At 37.4% G+C, this 18,836-nt stretch overlaps 1 protein-coding gene across 1 annotated transcript in view; it reads left to right on the forward strand.

Moving 5' to 3' along the window:
- Positions 1-1,939: 1,939 nt before the first annotated feature.
- The window catches only part of LOC149842492 (uncharacterized), a 54,941-nt gene continuing 38,044 nt past the window's right edge, over positions 1,940-18,836 (forward strand). The window contains exons 1-6 of the mRNA XM_089999223.1: positions 1,940-2,431; positions 4,315-5,503; positions 6,157-6,375; positions 6,550-6,779; positions 11,661-11,735; positions 14,564-14,635. Of these exons, the coding sequence (XP_089855349.1) occupies positions 2,285-2,431; positions 4,315-5,503; positions 6,157-6,375; positions 6,550-6,779; positions 11,661-11,735; positions 14,564-14,635 (1,932 nt within the window). The 5' untranslated portion in view covers positions 1,940-2,284. The remainder of the gene's footprint in view (positions 2,432-4,314; positions 5,504-6,156; positions 6,376-6,549; positions 6,780-11,660; positions 11,736-14,563; positions 14,636-18,836) is intronic.

Raw genomic sequence — 18,836 nt, forward strand, 5'->3', positions numbered from 1 at the left:
GACTGCTTAAATAATGACCGAGCCTTGATCCGATGGTTTCTTTGGAGCTTAGAAGAAAAAACTTTGTCTTGGTTTTCTACCTTTGACATTTAGGGACTTCAAGACTATGATGAACTTATCCATGAAGAGGTTATGATACTAGATTGACACCTTGCCTAAGATTAGTCAATTGTATGACTTGAAGTAACACCATCATCTTAACACTGAGCCAAAAATATCATAATTAGTGATGACCCCATAAGTCTGTCACAACAAAATTGTAATGGTGACGGCTTGGGCCGTCATTGATTTTATTAAGTGGTGATGACCCCATTAGCCGTCACCACTCAATTAGGGATGGCAGTGGACGGGGGCGGGGGACAAGGTCTCCACCCCCATCCGGTTTCAAAATCCGAACCTTCATCCCCGCACGGGGATGGATTTTAACCTCCACCCCCGCCTCCATCCTGGTTTCATGTCCTCCATCCCCGGTCCAAACGAGGGTGAGGTGAGGCAGGGCCCTGTTTCCCCTTAGTCTATACTCATCCCTTAAAGGATTGGGGACAGGGCGGGGCTAGGCAGGGATTGGGACGGGGCGAGGAAAATCGTAAGTCCATCCCCGCACGGGGATAGATTTTAACCTTCATGCCCGCCTCCATCCCCGTTTCATGCCCTTCATCCCCGGTCCAAATGGGGCAAGGCGGGGCGAAGCCCTGTCCATCCCTACACTTGATACATTGGTTGGACGAAAAAAATAAAACTGCCCTCCCTCTCTTGTTCTTATTTTCCTAAAACCGACACTCATACCACCTTAGATAACAACCTTAAGAGTTTTTCAAAACTCTCATTGCTCCACTACAGGAAATGCTCCTATCCTTGCCTCCTCCATTCGCTTGTTGCCTTCGGTTCAAAGAAGGGTTTTGACATCCGCTTAGAAAGAGGACAAGGGAGCTGTAATGTTCGATTCTCTCTCACATTTGAAACCCTTGTTTTCTTTCTTTCTTAGTGACTTGTTGAAGTCGCTCAGTTGAAGGATTCATGAATTCAGAAACCAATGGTGTGCATAGCTGAGATTGGGTGTACCCTCTAGAGTTTTTAACTTTTTATACCAATGAAACTCACGAATTTGTAAGGTGTTTTTTTCTGAATATACCAAAAAAATGTCTCCGACTGTTGAAAATATCAGAAATTTATAACATATATTTCAAATGCCAAAATCATGCTTCAAATGTGACATTTTCAAAATACTTTTATGTAAAATATATCATATTTATAGGTTTTTTTTAGCTATGCTACACAATGAAAACAATTATTGTGGTTTATGTATTACTTGTGTTTTTATCTGTATTTTATTTTTATGTTACACAATGAAAACAAAATGAAAAAATATTTTTTCAAGATTTATTCTAAAAGTCAGTTTTTTTGTAAAATGTCCAGACATTTTTCGCTGCCGAGATTTTGCTAATGAAATTTGTGACATTGGGAATGACTTCTAATGCATGCTAAAGAAACCAAGACAATAGTGACAAAATTTGAAAATATCTCTTGAAAATGCGATGTTTTAGTCAAGTTTGTAAACCACCAAAATATTGTGACATTTTAAAAATGTCACAATGTTATTAGAAAAATGAAAATATTGTAAATTGATTATGATATTTTTGTTTATATCGGCTAATATGTTGAGTTTCCTTTTTTGCATATTTTTCTTTTCCATTATTTGGCATGTTTGCTAATTTTGTAATTAATGTATGCTTGCGCCTATATTTTTTCAATAAAACCCGAGAAAAAAAACAAAAAGTTTCAATTTCTCTCGGGTGACTAGCTGCCGTTATTTTGCTGCTTTAACTTTTAAAATTTTGTCACTATGGCCGAGACATTTCGCTGGACAATTTTGCAAAAGGAAAGGGGTATTATGGGTATTCGATCAACTATAAAACAAGCTTCATTTTGCGCCTGCCATCACCCCGAACCGGTGGTTCCGGAACAGCTCTTCGCATTTCCTCCAAATCCCGATTTTCCAATTTCCCACTAGTTCCCGAAATGCCCCCTTCTCTGCAATTCTTTCTTCTTCTTCGTCTTTCATTTCGTCCCCAATTTCTCGTTTTCGGCGGTTCCGTTTTCGCTCGGATTTTTGAAACCCTAAGGCACCAGAAATCCTATTTTTTTCTTCTTCTCTGATTGGGCACCTTAATTCCATTATGAATCGGGTCTCCGGGATTTGGCTTTCCTTAAATTTCGACTTAGGGGAGGTTTTTAAGGGTCTGTTTCGTCGTTTGATCTGAGTAGTCTTTGATTTTGGGTTCCCATGGCTAGGCGAGACCAGGGGCCGAACATGGAGGTGTTCAACGCGTACTTCCGGCGGGCGGATTTAGACCAGGATGGGAGGATCAGCGGGAACGAGGCAGTTGCGTTTTTTCAGGGATCAAATCTGCCGAAACAAGTCCTTGCGCAGGTGGGTTTTTGGAAAGGACGGTGGATTTTCCCCTTAGTTGTTGAGTTATTCTCTCTTTTGTTTGTGTTCGGGATCATGGGTATAGCTTGTGGTTTGAATGTTACTTTTCTGGGTAAATTAGATTGGATTTTCCTTTTTTTGTTCTTTTTGGTGTAGAAGTTGGGTTACTATTAGACTTGCTGCATTAGTTTGATGAATATTTGGTTTCCTTTTTAATTTGAGTTTGTGAGTATCTCTAGTTTTCGTTTTTCATGGGCAGAATTCTGTGGGGGAAAGTGGTATTGTGGTGTTTATGGTTGCCAAGCTAATTTTTTTCATAATGGGGTTTGATGTTCAATCTGAAATATTTTAATTCATAACATTGCCAACATTAGCTCATGGCACTGTTAAAGCATCCGATAGGCTATAATTCAGATCAGCTTCGCCAATGACTTGCGAGCATTGGAGATACTGTGATGAGATGATGTGTGAATCTTGCGGATCTTGAGATAATAATTACCACTTTAAGGTTCTTGATGGACTATATGAGTGGCTTGACCTGGATCTTGAACAACTGTGACCTGTGGTCCCGGGCTTCTGTTGGTTTAGTGTCCCTCATATGGGTTTGGTAGGAAAACTACACATGATTTTTTTGTCAAATTGAAGACTCAATGCGATTCATTGACAATTAGATAGCCTGCTTGAGCTTATGTGCTGATTTGTTGAGTCAACCTCCCTATGATTCTTAAATTGAACTTATTTATTTTTTGTTCTCATTTTCATTTCTTTTTCCTTTGTCTTTTTTTTTATTTTATCAAATTGTGAGTGTTATTGAATTTCTAGTTGGCCATCCTTGGTCTGGCTTCCTGCAATTTTTCAGAAATGTTGGTTCAGAGGTATCTCAGGGTCACAGAGCGGAAATTTAAATTTTTTCACTGTCAGTCTCTGCTTGGTGGATTCCTGTTGGCTATTGACACTCATTGTTGTCAACAACAATTCCTCTTCGTGTTAGCTTTTACTTGAGAAAAAATCCACCTAAGAATTCTTATTGTTTAATAATTTTAATTCCCTATTTCAGTTCTAATAACACTTCTTAGAAACTGTTGAGAAATTCTGTTATTGAATGTTATGATGCGCTGCCTTGAGGTTGGTCCGCTCACATTTTGTAATGATTCAAGTTGCCAACAACCTGGGACTGATCAGTCTGATGACTTGGTGCTACTTTGCCTGCCTGTATCAAACTCAGACACATGCAACTTACATCATTTACATGTTTTTATGTTAAAAAATGTTTTCTTTGTATATATAATGATAATTTTCTTTTTGAATGTCATGTAATGGGTGATCCAAATTTTTGTTTTGTCGACTGGTTGAGTAGAGTCACTAAGTTCTGAATTGGGAAACCTTGGTCTAACAATATCTGGCTTCTTCTTCAGTGGTCACTGTAAATTCTGTTTGTTTTCTCACTTACAACTGAAGAATAAGCTGTTTTTTTTTGTTAATTAGACCAACTTCACACAGACATTCACATATTATTGAAACTTTTCTTAAAGGGTAAGAAAAATGAATGGTTTCCCAGACAGCAACCATAACTGACAAAAAAGAAATAGCGAGGAAATTTAGTAACAAAACACTCAAACTCAGAAAAGAAATCACAGATGCCAAAAAGAACCAATTGTAGAAGACCGATCCAGCCCAAATCCTGTCCCTTCATTTGCATTTTGGTTTGATCCCAAATGGATAAATCATTTCATACTTATTGTTTTATTGCTGTCTGCTTGCTTATGAATAGGCATAATTTTTGTTTCCAATTATACTTGTTTCAAATTTGATGCTCATATCACGAAACTCTACTGTACCATCTTGCTGACATTCTACTTGCTGTATTTACTGGTGCTCTGCAGATATGGATGCATGCGGATCAGAACCGGACTGGCTTCCTTGGTCGTGCGGAGTTCTATAATGCTTTGAGGCTAGTGACAGTGGCACAAAGTGGTCGAGAATTAACTCCAGACATAATTAAGGCTGCTTTGTTTGGTCCAGCTGCAGCTAAAATTCCTGCTCCACAGATAAATCCTGTGCCTGCAGCCACTCCTCAGATGAGTACTGTTGCACCACCTGCACCGCAGATGAATGCTGGTGCACCGCATGCTCTCCAGATGAATGCTGTCACACCACCTGTGCCTCATATAAGTTCTGGAGCACAACCTGTTTCTCAAAATCCTGGCTTCCGAGGGCCACAACAACAAAGTGTTGTTCTGAACCAACAATTTGGACAATCTCTTGATAATCAATTTGTGAGGCCTCCGCCTGCACAAGTTTCTCCAGTTCCAATGCAAGGAATTAATCAAGGAGCACCTCTAGGTAGTGTGACAGGGCCACGCCTTCCAAACTCAAACTTATCAGTTGATTGGCTTGGTGCTAGGATGGGCAGTTCATCCATGGGGGTTGGTGCACAGGTTCTTAATAGTGGGACTGTAGCTTCCGGTGCATCTATGGATTCAATTGCACAAGGCTCATCTACAGTAACACCATCAGGCCCTACAAAACCATATCTAGATACAACATTATCTGCACTACAGCCAACAAATAAGGATTCTAAAGGCATTGTATCTGGGAATGGTTTCTCTTTAGATTCAATGTTTGGAGGGGATGCATTTTCTGCTGCTCCATCCCAACTTAAGCAAGAAATTGTTCCATTGCCTACATTTTCTGCGACCAACATTTCAATCTCATCAGCCATTGTTCCGGTTACTTCTTCTGGGAGTCAATCGTCGTCCAAGCAGGGGCTTGACATGATCCAGAGCTCTTTGGCAAAGACAACTGCTGGTGGCCAGCTCCAGCGAGCTTCATCATTGGTTAAGCAGAACCAATTCAATATGCCACATGCTACTCCAGCATTAACTGGATCTGGAGTTTCAGTTGGACTTGCTGGTTCTGCAGCCAGTCAGATGCAGCCTCCTTGGCCGAGAATAACCCAGTCTGACATTCTAAGGTACAATGCCATCTTTGTTGAAGTAGACACTGACCGTGATGGGAAAATCACTGGTGATCAAGCACGGAATCTGTTCCTCAGTTGGAGGTTGCCCAGAGGTAAGTACTGCTGTCATAAATGTTATTTTTTTCTTTCCCTCTATGGCACATCTGCATGACAGGAAAGCAGGCTCCACATGGAACCCTGTAACGTCTCCTTCCATGAAAATCAAGTCTGGCCCTCAGTTTCTTTGAAGAAAGTTGCATCCACGTTGTAACAGGAAAATGTGGGGCCCTTCGAAAGGGTGTTTTTTTGTGAAATGGCCCGCTTTCTGTGGGATGCACCTTTAGTCTATAAATGCTTGGTGGAAGATTTGCTATTATAATAATAAGCTTCATGTAGTGCCATCATAAGACTATACATAATTTTTCTACACTTAATGAACTTCATGTAGAAAAGTAAGGCAGTGGAGTGCCATGATAAGACCATACGTGATCTTTCTACACTTATTTATGGCAAGTTGCCTATAGTTCATGGTTTTATGTGCTTAAACATTCTGTCTTGCATGACATTTTGATATGGCACTTGAGAGTTTCTTGCAAGTTTTTTATTTTCTTTTAGCAAAGAGACGAGTTTACTGTCCCCTTGTTTTGATCTGTGCATTTTTAATATTTTCCTCACTTTTTTCAGGCATAAATTTTTGTTTTAAGCATAGATATATTAACATCTGCTTTGATCATTCTTATTCTGTGCTTGTTTCATGTTCTCACAGAGGTTTTGAAGCAGGTCTGGGACCTATCTGATCAGGACAATGACAGCATGCTTTCACTGAAAGAGTTTTGTACAGCATTGTATTTGATGGAACGTTACAGAGAAGGTCGCCCTCTTCCGGCAGTACTTCCAAGCAGTATAAAGTTTGATGAAGCACTGTTGCCTGCTGTCAGTCAACATGCCGGTGTTTTTGGTGGCACAACCTGGCGGCCAGCACATGGTAACTTTGTGCTTGATGGTTCATGAAAATGCTTTTCTCGTGGATTACTGTCTCCATCTTTGAATATTCTTTTTTTCTCTTCCTATTTTTCCTTTATATTTAAGCTCTTTTTGGTTTGATTATCTTTGTTTATGATCCTGTTAGCTGAATTTAAAGATGAATTCTGTTATATAGGTTTCCCTCAGCAAATGCCTTCAGCAGCACATTCAGCTGCTTTGGAAACTGGATTAAAAGCAACAGGAGAATGTTACGTGCCTCCAAATGATGGTGCTCGTGCAGCTCAATCTCTACAACAAAAATCTAGGGTTCCAGTGTCAGACAAACACCTTGTCAACCAACTCAATTTGGAGGAAAAAAATGTATTCAACTCCAAATTCCAGGAAGCAACGGAATCTGAGAAGAAGGTCTTGGTTGCCTTTTGATTATTTTAGTTTCATGTTCTTTTGATCTATTTCTGCTAGGCACCATTGCTATGTTTTGATCCTTTGTTTTGAGCTTTGTTAGGATTGATGAATGGTTCTTTCCAAGTCTACTTTTTAGTAAATTTGTCTTGGTTATATTGTCAACAGCCATTGAATTATGTTTTTTTGCTTCCCTCCCTGCTGCTATGGTAACTGAAGAAAATGAGATAAAGATGCCTGTTGAACCGACCATTCATATTGGTGATGAGGAAATTCATCTGCTTTATGATTAATCAAGACTGAGATGAAAAGGTTGGTGGAGGAAACAGGTCTTCATTGATTAGACAAAATGTTTGTGGAGAGAAAGATAAGAGGGATTTCTGCTAGATAAAAGGAGCATAACAGGGCTTCAACTTATTAAGAGCAGTTCCTTGCCAATAACAGTTGAGGGCCAGTGTACAAGTCTATCAGAGATCCTAATATGATCACGTAGCCACTGTATTGTAGGGATTAAAACATCCCCAGCTTTGGATTTTCTCCTGTGAACAGTGTGAAGAACTTGTCCTGACAGCATGAACCGAGAGACATAAACCTGTAAGAATTGAGATAACTTCTGATGCCAACAATGCTACAAAGTTGGAGGTGAATTGAGATGGGAATGAAGAGTTCTTGAACCAAAAAAATATTCGCATAGCTTTTATTGATATCCATTCCAAAACCTCCGGCATAGCTAGTCTTCATGAACAGTCCCTCTTAAGTGCTATATATAGATGGTAGCACCTCATGATGGACGACAGCAAGAGTCAAACCATAACAGGAGCAAATGTGCAAGGTCCATGTTGCCCAAGTGATATCATGCCTCAAAAAATCAAAATCAGAGTTGCCTCTGAAGTCGCTGTTGAATATTATTTACAGAAACACTAATTGAAGTGAAGAATTAATTGTAGCTCCAATTTTTGCTTCCCATAGTCTTGTACATTCAGTTTGTTGATAATTCAGAGTCATACAGCAGCTCCTGAAGGATACATTTCCAAACACAAACAATATCCACAACAAATGCTCTGAAAGTGGTTGGGAATCCTTGGAACATTGAGCCGAGGCATCTTATCACTTCAAAACATGGAGTTGACTGCACATAGGCTTCTGTGTTTTCATCATGTAAGCCTTCTCTGACAGATGGTTGCAGTTATCCTTTCCTGTTCTTCTAGAATTTTGCCCATGGTCGAGGAGCTGTCACTTCAGTTTTGGACCATTTTTACCTGTTCCTAATCAGCATTGTACATTTGGCTTCTGTGTCACTACATTTCTAATCTCTTGAATCCACTGCCCTCATACCCCTTTTGACGTAGAAGTTGCTACTCTCTGATCACTCTCATCTACCACTTGTTAACTCACCATAGACTAGACCAGAGCTGTATTAATGGATTTTGTATGTGAATTTTTCCTCTTTGACCCATCCTCTTACTCCCTTGATACATTTGAAATTGCCTCCCAGGTCCCAACCTTCCTTCACACTTCCGCTGCATTCCAAGTTTCCAATTGCCCCACCCTTTTGGTCACCCTCCCTTTCATGAACTTTTTTCTTAGTTCCTGAGTCTTGACATGTCTGTGCCCTCCCTTTCTTAATTTGAAATGCCAAGTGTTTTTCGGATAAGCTGTATGAAATCCTTCAAGAATTTGGTTGAAGAATTAGAGAAAAAGTTGCTGGTTCTCTAGCTTGGATAAGTCTTGCTGCAGAATTTCTGGGAATCTCATGTGGTACTTTGATTTTCATGCCCAGGCTCTGATCTCCTCTGGAACCCATAGCTCTTGCTAGGCAGGCTCACAGTTTCTTAGTAAATGGAATATTTTGCAAGGTTCCTGCCGGCATAAAGCTTTACTTCATGTATATGTTAGAAACTGAAATCGTGGATCAAAGGAATGTTCAGTACTTGATTTCATTTCCTCAACTTTGAACTCCTTTAGAGGCCATGGATTGACAGATGGATCACAGTCTTAACATTTTATTATTAAAGATGGTGGCTTGAAATATTAGGGCCTTTTTCAACTATATAAGATGTCTGTTTTACAAGTTTCTTGGAGGATTGCAAGCTTGACTTCACGTTTATGTCAGGAGCCAGAAATACTGGGTTAAGGTAGAACATGGTTGAGCAAATTTGGATGTTTCGTTTATGTCAAAAAGTGTGTCCTATTCATTGACTCAGTCTTCATTCCCACATTCATGTATGGATCTGGATAAGTCTTCTTTGGGAAGAGTTGCACAAGACTAAATATGTGTCTGGCCTCTCCCTTAGGTGCATTGACTTTAATCTCTTCCGAAGAGGATTGATATAATCTTGCTGAACTTGATACTAGCTTTCAGCAAATTAACAAAAGGGAAGTTATGGATGTGCACAGATGGGTTCAGATGCTGATGGATACACGACCCGACTGCGGGAGGTCGGTCTCGGGAATGCGCCTACATGCCAAGTGTATGATGCGGAAGCGATTAAACCTAACGAGAAAATAAATTTTGAAAACGATTTTGTTGTTTTTCGAAAATAAATAAAACACTAACTATGCTAAACCCTACTAAGACTATGTATATATATATATATATATGTATGTATAGAAAATACCTAAGGCAACGATGGTATAGCAATTTCAGTTGACAGAAAATTTTAATGATTTCAGTTCAGAAAATGGCAGGATTTGGTACTGGGAACGACACGGTTCAGGTACGATTTCAAAGAGGTAAAACTCAGCCTGGGAGCCAATCTTCGCGGGGGTTTGAGGAGATACTGTCTGACGCTGAACAGGGTCAGCAGGGCCAGCCAAAACTCAGCGTCCAGGCATGGGTGACGCCCCAGCTGATGACAGAAACTGCGTGTAAGAATGCCACAACGTAACACAGCTAGAATAACAAAAGTTCTCATTTGAAACTTAAATGAAACTTAAATAGAGCAAACCTTTTAACACAATGACAGTCCTAACATTGAACGCCCAAGCATGCTGTTAACAACAAAGTTACACTATGCTGCAGTTAATGGAACTTGCACACACACACACACACACACACACACACACATATATATATATATATATATATATATATATATATATATTAATGACCCTTGGAATCAGTCAACAAACTCCAACAACACTCATAAGATTTCAGCATAAAAATATCAAACCCTATTCAATCAGATCTCATTTCCCACATTCATAACAGAAAATAATTTTGACCAACACGTTAACATGGATTCAACACTTCTGACGATTCCAGCATACAAAACGATAAAAGGATTTTAATGCAAGGAACAAATATCTGGAAGTGTGGCCATGAGTTCAGCTCCCCCACGGGCTTCGCGGCAACTTCAAGGTCTTCGATGCACGCAGCAACAGGTTGGTGTCCAGCAGCTCGAAAAAATGCCACCCACAAGTTCGGTTCTTCACACGGTTCAGCAGGAAGCACAGCTAAGGAAGGACGTCCAGAGGGGACCTCTAATCGGTCCAGCACTCCTTCACTCACCAAATCGGAACTCACAAGTTCCAGCCACATACAAGGTTCAAACCCCTTCCAAAAGGTCACGCTTTTTTCCCTCAAGCTTCACAAGTTCAATGCTTCACCAAGTTCATGTTTTGCCTTCTTCAAGCTTCAAACCTTTTCCAGGATTTTAAAGATGTGCAAAAGATCCACAACTCACGTTCTCTCTCCATTTTTCCTTCTCATTTTTTTTTTCAAGTTTGACAAAAGACCCCATTCACGTTTTTTCTGGTTCTTTTGTAGGAACCTTGGAAGGGAGATCAGCTCCTTTTGGTCCTTAGAGAGGTGGCTTGGAGATTTGGAAATGCAATGAAAGCCCTCCTCTCCAAGGCCTAATAGGAATCACTTTGGGAATGGGCTCACTTGGGGAAGAGACCCACCTCATTTTGGACCAATGAGGGGCTACCTCTCTTTGCACCAATGAGGGGCTTCCTTTTGGACGGATTAGATCTTTTAGCATTGAGACCCTCATGGATCTCGATCCGGATATGTTGCTAGAAATAAATTAAAAAACTATCCGTTATACCCCTTACAGCCTCTAGTGCCACAAAACGGATCCTAATGGGAACTAGAATTGTCTGGATCCGTAAGATCCGACCCCTATAAAAAACTAAAATAAAAAAAATAAAAAAATAAAAACATAAAAAAATAAAAATAATACAACATTGTTTAAGGTTCTGAAATTCAGAAAATAGGAACCAAAAAATAAGACTGAAGTTTTCTAAGATGTGGGAATCTAAATTCTCAGAAAATTATTGAAGTAAATTTACCAAAATGCTCTCAAGATCCATTTGGATCCAAATGGGTCGAATGTGGGTTGGATCTTTTCGGGTAAGCTTTCCCAAATCGAGTAACCATTGGCGGATCCTCCTCCTGCTCCTCGTAAAGCATAGAATGGTCCGGATGCTTTAGCAAGCAAATCTCTATCTCTGAATGTTGGACCATTTCTTATTTCTATAGAATTGTATAAAGACTCTTAGATATTAAGTGCTATCCTCCATTGTTGTCTGCGATCATAGATCATATGCCGTCGTGGAGCGGATAAATTAGATAAAGCTATTTTGGCTTTTTAGAAGATTAAATTATCTAAATTTCATTTATAATCTAGGCACTTTCTCTTGTTTGTTACATGGAACCTGAAGCATATTTTTTATCTGATAATTTGATCCTAAAAATATAAGAAATTTCTGGTTGTGACTGGGCTGGGATGATATTGAGGGGTTAAAATTTACAATGTTGAGATGCTATATTAGTCTTTTGTATACAAGGTTCTATTTTCTCTATCTTTTTCATTTTTTTTAACTTATTCAGTTTCTACATGCACACAGTTTAGCTGAACAAGTTTTTTGAACTATTAGGTTGAGGGGTTGGAGACGGAGATACTTGATTCTAAAGAGAAGATAGAGTTTTACCGGACCAAAATGCAAGAGCTGGTCAGTTGTTTCTTTATGCTAATGCTTTATTTATTCTTATGTTATCAAAGTGTGCACATTAGATGCAATATGTTTTTCTCATTAAATCTTCATTCAGTTTTTCTTTTCTAGCACTGGATTTGGACTCATTAAATCTTCGTTCAGTTATTATTCCAAAAGATTTTTAAACTTCGAACTCTAAATTTTCTGATGGTGGCTGAAGTTGTGCTCAGAATATATCCCTCAAAGATGGCAAATGTTCTCTTTTGCTTTTTTACTATTCATGTGACATCATTTTTTACAGGAGTTTCCAATAAATGTGTCAATCTAATATAATGTAGAATAGCACATTTAAAGTTTTGTCTTCGTTTGAAGCAGTTTAATGTGAAACTATATGTTGATCATAGCAGACCTAGTATGAAGAATACACATATTAACTATGTGACAGGGACTCGGCCAACTGGGTGCCGCACCCGGTGCGGTCAACCTGACCCTGGGTGCGGTCAATGCACCTAGGGTCATTTATGTCCAACTTTTGGACTTTATATATATATATATATAGATTTATTTATTTATTTATTTATTTATTTGCCGCACCCAAGTTTTTTGAAAGTGCCGCACCCGCATATATATATATATATATATATATATATATATATATATATATATATATATATATATATATATATATATATATATATATATATATATATATTTGCCGCACCCCCGCACCCAAGTTTTTTGAAAGTGCCGCACCCGCACCCGCACCCATGTGACATAGCATATTAATTAAATAGAATGTTGATTAAAGCTTCTGAGAGATAACAAGTTGCTTCTTTAAACTCCTTTCTTTCTTCTAAACACTTATGATATTTGGTGATGTTGCACCAGGAATATTCTTCAATCTGACTATTTAATGTTCAGTCTGACTCTTAGTTGCTTAGTCCACCTACAGATATAATCACCTTCCTGCTTGGCATCTTCAACCATAGTCATAAGATCTTGTTCTCGGGATATTCTTGGCAAAGAAATATCTCTGAATATTTTTAAAAATTGAGTTTTTCATGGAAAAATTTATGGCAAATTCTCGGCAAACTGAAAGAAAAAATACAAATATATTGAGAAGGGAGAGGCTTGGGCTGGGCTAAGTTTGATGAGACAAGGGGAGTGTGATTGCATATGCAGTCCATAAACAACATTGTGCATATACATAGCATTTCATAGAAGTGTATATAGGAGATTTTGATGTTATATATAATGGGGTAATATTTTGCATTTCATGGGACTATAGAATAGTCCCATATTGAAGGGACTGGCAGGGGGAGGGCCCTCTCCTGGGTTATAAAAGGAGGGCACTTCCCCATGTCCCAGAACACATTGTGCAGGCAACAGGCAACATTGAATCCTGGCCTTTGAGAACAAAAACGGAGATGCACTGAAATAACCATGCATTTCTACTGTGTTTTTGAAAGCAATTTGAAAAAATCGCAAGATATTCAATTTAGGAGATTTGAACATGTGTTTTAATCGTTAATGTTTTGTATGATGAAAATATTGTGTATTTTCATGTTCAATATATCGCCGAGATTCGTTACTATGTCTTCAACATGAAGTTTTTGGTTTGTAGAAGTTATGCTTCTAACCAGTGGTTTGATTTAGACATTTACCCATCTTCTTTTGTTTAGAATCTTTAAATTCATTTCTTGCTTTTCCCATATGCATTTTCTTCCAACTTTTTTCTGACAAAAGATGTATATGCCATTCTCTCCTTGTTTCTAGATATGTTAAAGAAAATCACTGAATCAAGTAGCACTTTTAGTTGCCATACATTAGCATCATATTCACATAAGGAAATGAGACAAGCGCCACAAATATGCCACCATTTTTACACGATTACAGTCGCTGTGCATGCCTGGTGTCAACTGCAACAACCATCAGCTATGCTGCAACAGCAACAATTTCTTAAACAAACAGAATTGCTGTTTCTTATTTTTTTAATCAACATGGTGACATTTCAATTGTGCTACAATCTGATATATTTTCTGGCCATACAATTTTAATTTTCCCACCATCCACCATATCTTGCCTACAACATGCACAATGAGAAGAAAAGAAAAAGAAAATAAAAAAAGGTCGTGTATGCTAATTTTCTATCTCCTACTCATCTTTTTGTTTTCTTTGGCTTATCTTACCTGTTCTGAACTTTTCGTATTCTTGGATCTTTTTACTTGTGTGGGAGAGCCAATAATTTTTCAAAATAAAATGGCAAACATTTGAAAATATATGAAAATATAATCATATTATTGTTATAATTTGTGTTTCTTACATTTTCAAAATATTATGATATTTACTTTTTTAATCATCTTTTTATATTTTGATGATATATTTCAAAATATCGCCTATATCTGTGCCAGCCTTTAGTTCGCTATCAGTTTTTCATGGTTACTAAAATTGCTCCTATGGTTAAGAACAACTGCTGCAGTTTTTTTTTATACATTTTAGACCTTGATATGGTCATATGTTTTGATTTGGCTAGGTATCTGCAGTTTGTGCATCTTGGATTATGAATTTCCCTTACCCATTTTGGTGTATGGATCAACAGTTTAGTACCTTGTGCAGAAGTATAAAGCGAAAATATGACTTTTTCTCTCATTCTCTGTCTTTGCCTTCTGTATGAGAGGTCAACTTTCATTCATCTGTTTACATTTGTTGTTTTTACTGACATGAAATTTACAAAACAGTCCGTATCTGAGATGTTCTACAATATTTCCTTGTTTTTCTAAATGCCATGTACAATGCAGTTCTATTATCTAATAACTTTTATTTCCACATTTTTTTTTCTGAAACAGGTCTTATACAAAAGCAGATGTGATAATCGTTTGAATGAGATCACAGAAAGGGCCTCTGCTGATAGACGTGAGGTAGTGCTTTTTTTTTGTCTTCTCTATGTATGACATAAAATAATAGAATCAATTTGCTTTCAAAAACAATAGATGGATTGTCTCCCCCTTTGTTGTTTGTATGGTATTTTGAGTCGTGGAAGTTAGCTTTACACATGTAAAATATGAGCAAGGAGTTGATGCTTTTGAATTCTCTGTTGTTTTATTAGTTTATTTTGTGACTGGGTAACTCCTTGTCTTCATTTTGTATGGTGGTATTGGATATCTTCACCTGCCTTGATATTGCCTACTGGTTCTAAAACTGTTAAGGCAACTTATTGTTTATCGCCAGTATCATATATCATCTATTTATTGACTATACATTGGAAACTTACCAGTATTTGAATTATACATTAGTTACAACTGTTATTTGTTTTCAAGTAGAAATAATCAAATATAATTTAATAACTTTTGGCTACTTCATACGTGTAACTGTTTAAGTACGACATAATATCCACTAAAATCTAGGCCTATCTCTATTTAGATCCAAACTCATAATTTAGAGGCCCACTGAACTAAAATTAAACTCATTTCAATTACTTTTTGGCTTTGGTTGTTTTTCTTTCACTTTTTGTTTTTATGTTTTAATATGACCTCTTGACATCCTTTTGTATCCTGTTTTATGATTTTAAAACGATCTTGTTGTCTGCTAATCATTGAGTGTCGGGACATGCTGTTAAAAAGTGTATATATGTATATTCTTTATTTTTTTTCTCTTTTAGTTTTTCTAGTTCATTTTGAACTAGACTCAAACTAGTCAACACTTTGTTGTTGACTAGTTTAAGAGCTGTTGGAGATAGTCCAATGGCTATAAATAGAGCCCTTGGACTAGCTCCAATGACTCTATTTGAGCCAGAGTTGCCGGAAGCGCCTAGCCTAGCGGGGAAGCGCACTTTCCCGAAGAGCGTTTCGAAAGCGCGAAACGTTGTGCTTCCGAAAAGTGTTGGGAAGCGTGCTTCCCATTTATAGGAAACACACTTCCCATTTATGGGAAGCACGTTTTCCCCTTTTTTTGTATTTTTATTTTTATTTTTATTTTTATTTTTATTTTTTTCTCTTTTTTCGCTTCTCCCTCGCTTCCTAGGTCGCTTCCGGTTTGCTTTCTAGGTCGCTTCCAAGACGATTCCTGATTCACATTTAAGTCATCCCACGCTTCCCACTTACTAAAATTTTGAAAGTCCCTCGCTTCTCGCTTCCCGTATCGCTTCCTCGACTGACAACCATGATTTGAGCCTCTTTAAGGCCCATTTCTTCCTCTCTCATGTGTATAAATAGGGGTGATTCCCCTCTCATTGTATCAATGCTCTTTAAGCATTTTATGTGAATTAAATAAAAGCCCTTTTGTGGGTTATGGTTAATGTGTCTTTAATAGACACTTGTTGTGAGCATTTGTTCTTTTGTTTGAAGGTCTCCATTTCATTACATGGTATCAGAGTTAGCAAGCTCTTGGAATGTTGGAAAGTTGCTGCCTCGACTTCCATGCCATTGAAGCAAGAGGTTGTCTCTTCTCCTTCTCGGTGATTCAAGTATTCTTGTGTTTACATAGCTGAAGAAAGAAGTGGTTCGTTGGCTCAAAGAGATCATTGACTTTACTAAAAAATCGTGGAACCGTGATTGTACTCGTTCTTTTTCTTTTCTTTTTTTCTCATTTTTTTTTCATCCCTCTCTCATCTCCTTTTTCTCTCACCCTTGTAAGAATGGATGACAATGAGAAAGTCATCATCGTGCCCATAAAACTAAATGATACCAATTATGTAATGTGGGCTTCAATTATGAAGCATCACATTTAGGGGAAGGGATTGTGGGTGTTAGAAGATGGTTTTGATTCAGAACCAAAACTAATCATCACAAAAATAGAAAATGAGAAATGGGTACCTCTCATGGAAGGAGAGAAGACTAAGGCATTAGTTACATATGAGAAAAAATGAAAAGAATGAAGGATCGGGCATGCTAAGATCATGTTCTGATTAATTAATAACATAGATATCAACAAATGCTCTAGTCTTGCAAAGTTTGAGCCTCTCAATAAGGCTTGGAAATACGTTCAAAATATATATTCCTTTAAAGATATTGCACATGTGTGCAATCTACAAGACAAGGTGTGAATTATGACCCAAGGTGACAAAAGTATTAGAGGATACTATAATCAGTTGTTCAAACTTTGGGAAGAGTTGGATTTGCTTGAGCCAAAGTTACATTGTTCCAAAGATATCGAGCTTCGACAAAAACAACTTGATATGAAACACTTTTACCAATTTGTGAATGGTTTGAGTCCAGAATTTGAAACCATCAAATCAACCCTTCTACATGAAGGAAAAGTTTCCTTTATTGTTGACACTATTGAAGAATTAACTATGTTGGAGAATATGCTAAAAAAATATACTCCAAAGAATGAAGATGATTCCGTTCTAACCGTATCTAGACCGGAGAATTATGTACGCACCTATAGGCCGCTTCAGTTTGGAAGATAAGCTATGTCACATGGGTGCGGGTGCGGGGGTGTAGCAGTTTCAAAAAACTTGGGTGTGGGGGTGCGGCAAAAATAAAAAAAATTATATATATATATATATATATATATATATATATATATATATATATATAAAGTCCAAAAGTTGGACATAAATGACCCTAGGTGCGTTGACCGCATGCGCACCCGCGTTGCGTCGCGTCGATGCGGGTGCGGCACCTAGTTAGACGAATCCCTGTGACATAGAAGATAAGGCAATGATTATGACAAAAATAAAGTGATTTTGCCATAAACCGAGATATTATAGGCCTCAATGCTCCAAATTAAAGAGAAGAGATGAAAAGAAAGTAGCTTTGGTCGATTTTATCACAAGAGTCAAAAGACCAAAGCAATTAAGATCCACCCGTATTTATAGTGTAACTAATGGAAATACTTCAACCTCTTCTCAAGGGAGCATCTTCCTCAACTGAAACCTCAACCGAAGTCGTTGTTTCATCCTTTTCTTATCACGGTAAATCTCTTTAGCTTCTTGACTCTGGTGCTTCTTTTCATTTGACCCCAAATAATAATATTTTGTCCTAATGTCATAACAACTCAAGTGCGTCAAATGTTTTCACAGCCGATGGTACATCTCTTAAAATAAAAAGAATAAATTTTTTTGAAAAATTTCAAAACTCAAAAAGAAATTCTTTATCCCAAAAGTTGGATATATTCCCAAGTTAAATTTAAATATTTTATCAGTCTTTCAAATATCTAATTATGGACGTAACATCTCCTTCTCTTCTGATGGTTGTTGGGTATAGGATCACCAGTCAGAGAAGCTGATTGGGGGATGCCATAAAGAAGGTCTCTACTATATGTTTTTTTTTGGAATTACCCAAGAATATTTTTTGTTACAGTATTCAGAAATTAGACTTGGATCTCTGGTAGAAAGACTTGGTCATCCTCAAATATCCAAAATCCAACATTTTTAAGTTTAAGAAAAAATTGTAATTCTGAAAATTTTGCTTGTAAAGACTGTATTCTTGGTAAAATGAAGAGATTACCATTCTATGATAGAACTTTTATTTTCTCTAGGCCACTTGAGTTAATACATTTGGATGTTTGGGGTCCAACACTGGTCATATCAAAAGGGGGATACACATATTATGTAATTTTTGTTAACTATTTCTCTAGGCATACTTGAATTTACTTTCTTAAACATAAATATGAGTTTTTTTTTATATTTTCAAACAGTTCGCAAACTGGTTGAAAATAAGTTTCAAAATGATATTTTCATTTTTCGTATCAATTCAGAGAGAATTTTTTGTCAAAAGAATTTAAGGATTATCTCAATTTATATGACATCACACATCAAAGATCTTGTCCTCACGCACCACAACAGAATGGTTTGCCCGAAAGAAAACAAAGACACATTATAAAAACTACTAGGACTTTATTAATAGCAAACCAAATACCAAAAGAATTTTGGGCTGAAGCAACCTTAACTGCTGCCTATTTCATTAACATAATGCCATATTCTTCTTTAAAAAATATAACTCAAATTGAAAAACTTGTTAAATTAACTCTTTATTACTCCAGATAAGAATTTTTGGATGCAAAGGTTTTGTTTTCACTAACAAGAATGATAAACTTTCTCCCCGTGTCATTCATTGTGCCTTCTTAGGTTGTGCAAATAACCAAAAAGGCTACATGTGCTTTGATATTTAAAATGGA

The sequence above is a fragment of the Nuphar pumila genome, chromosome 3 (assembly GCF_984573655.1).
Source record: "Nuphar pumila chromosome 3, dmNupPumi1.hap1.1, whole genome shotgun sequence".
Lineage (NCBI taxonomy): Eukaryota > Viridiplantae > Streptophyta > Magnoliopsida > Nymphaeales > Nymphaeaceae > Nuphar > Nuphar pumila.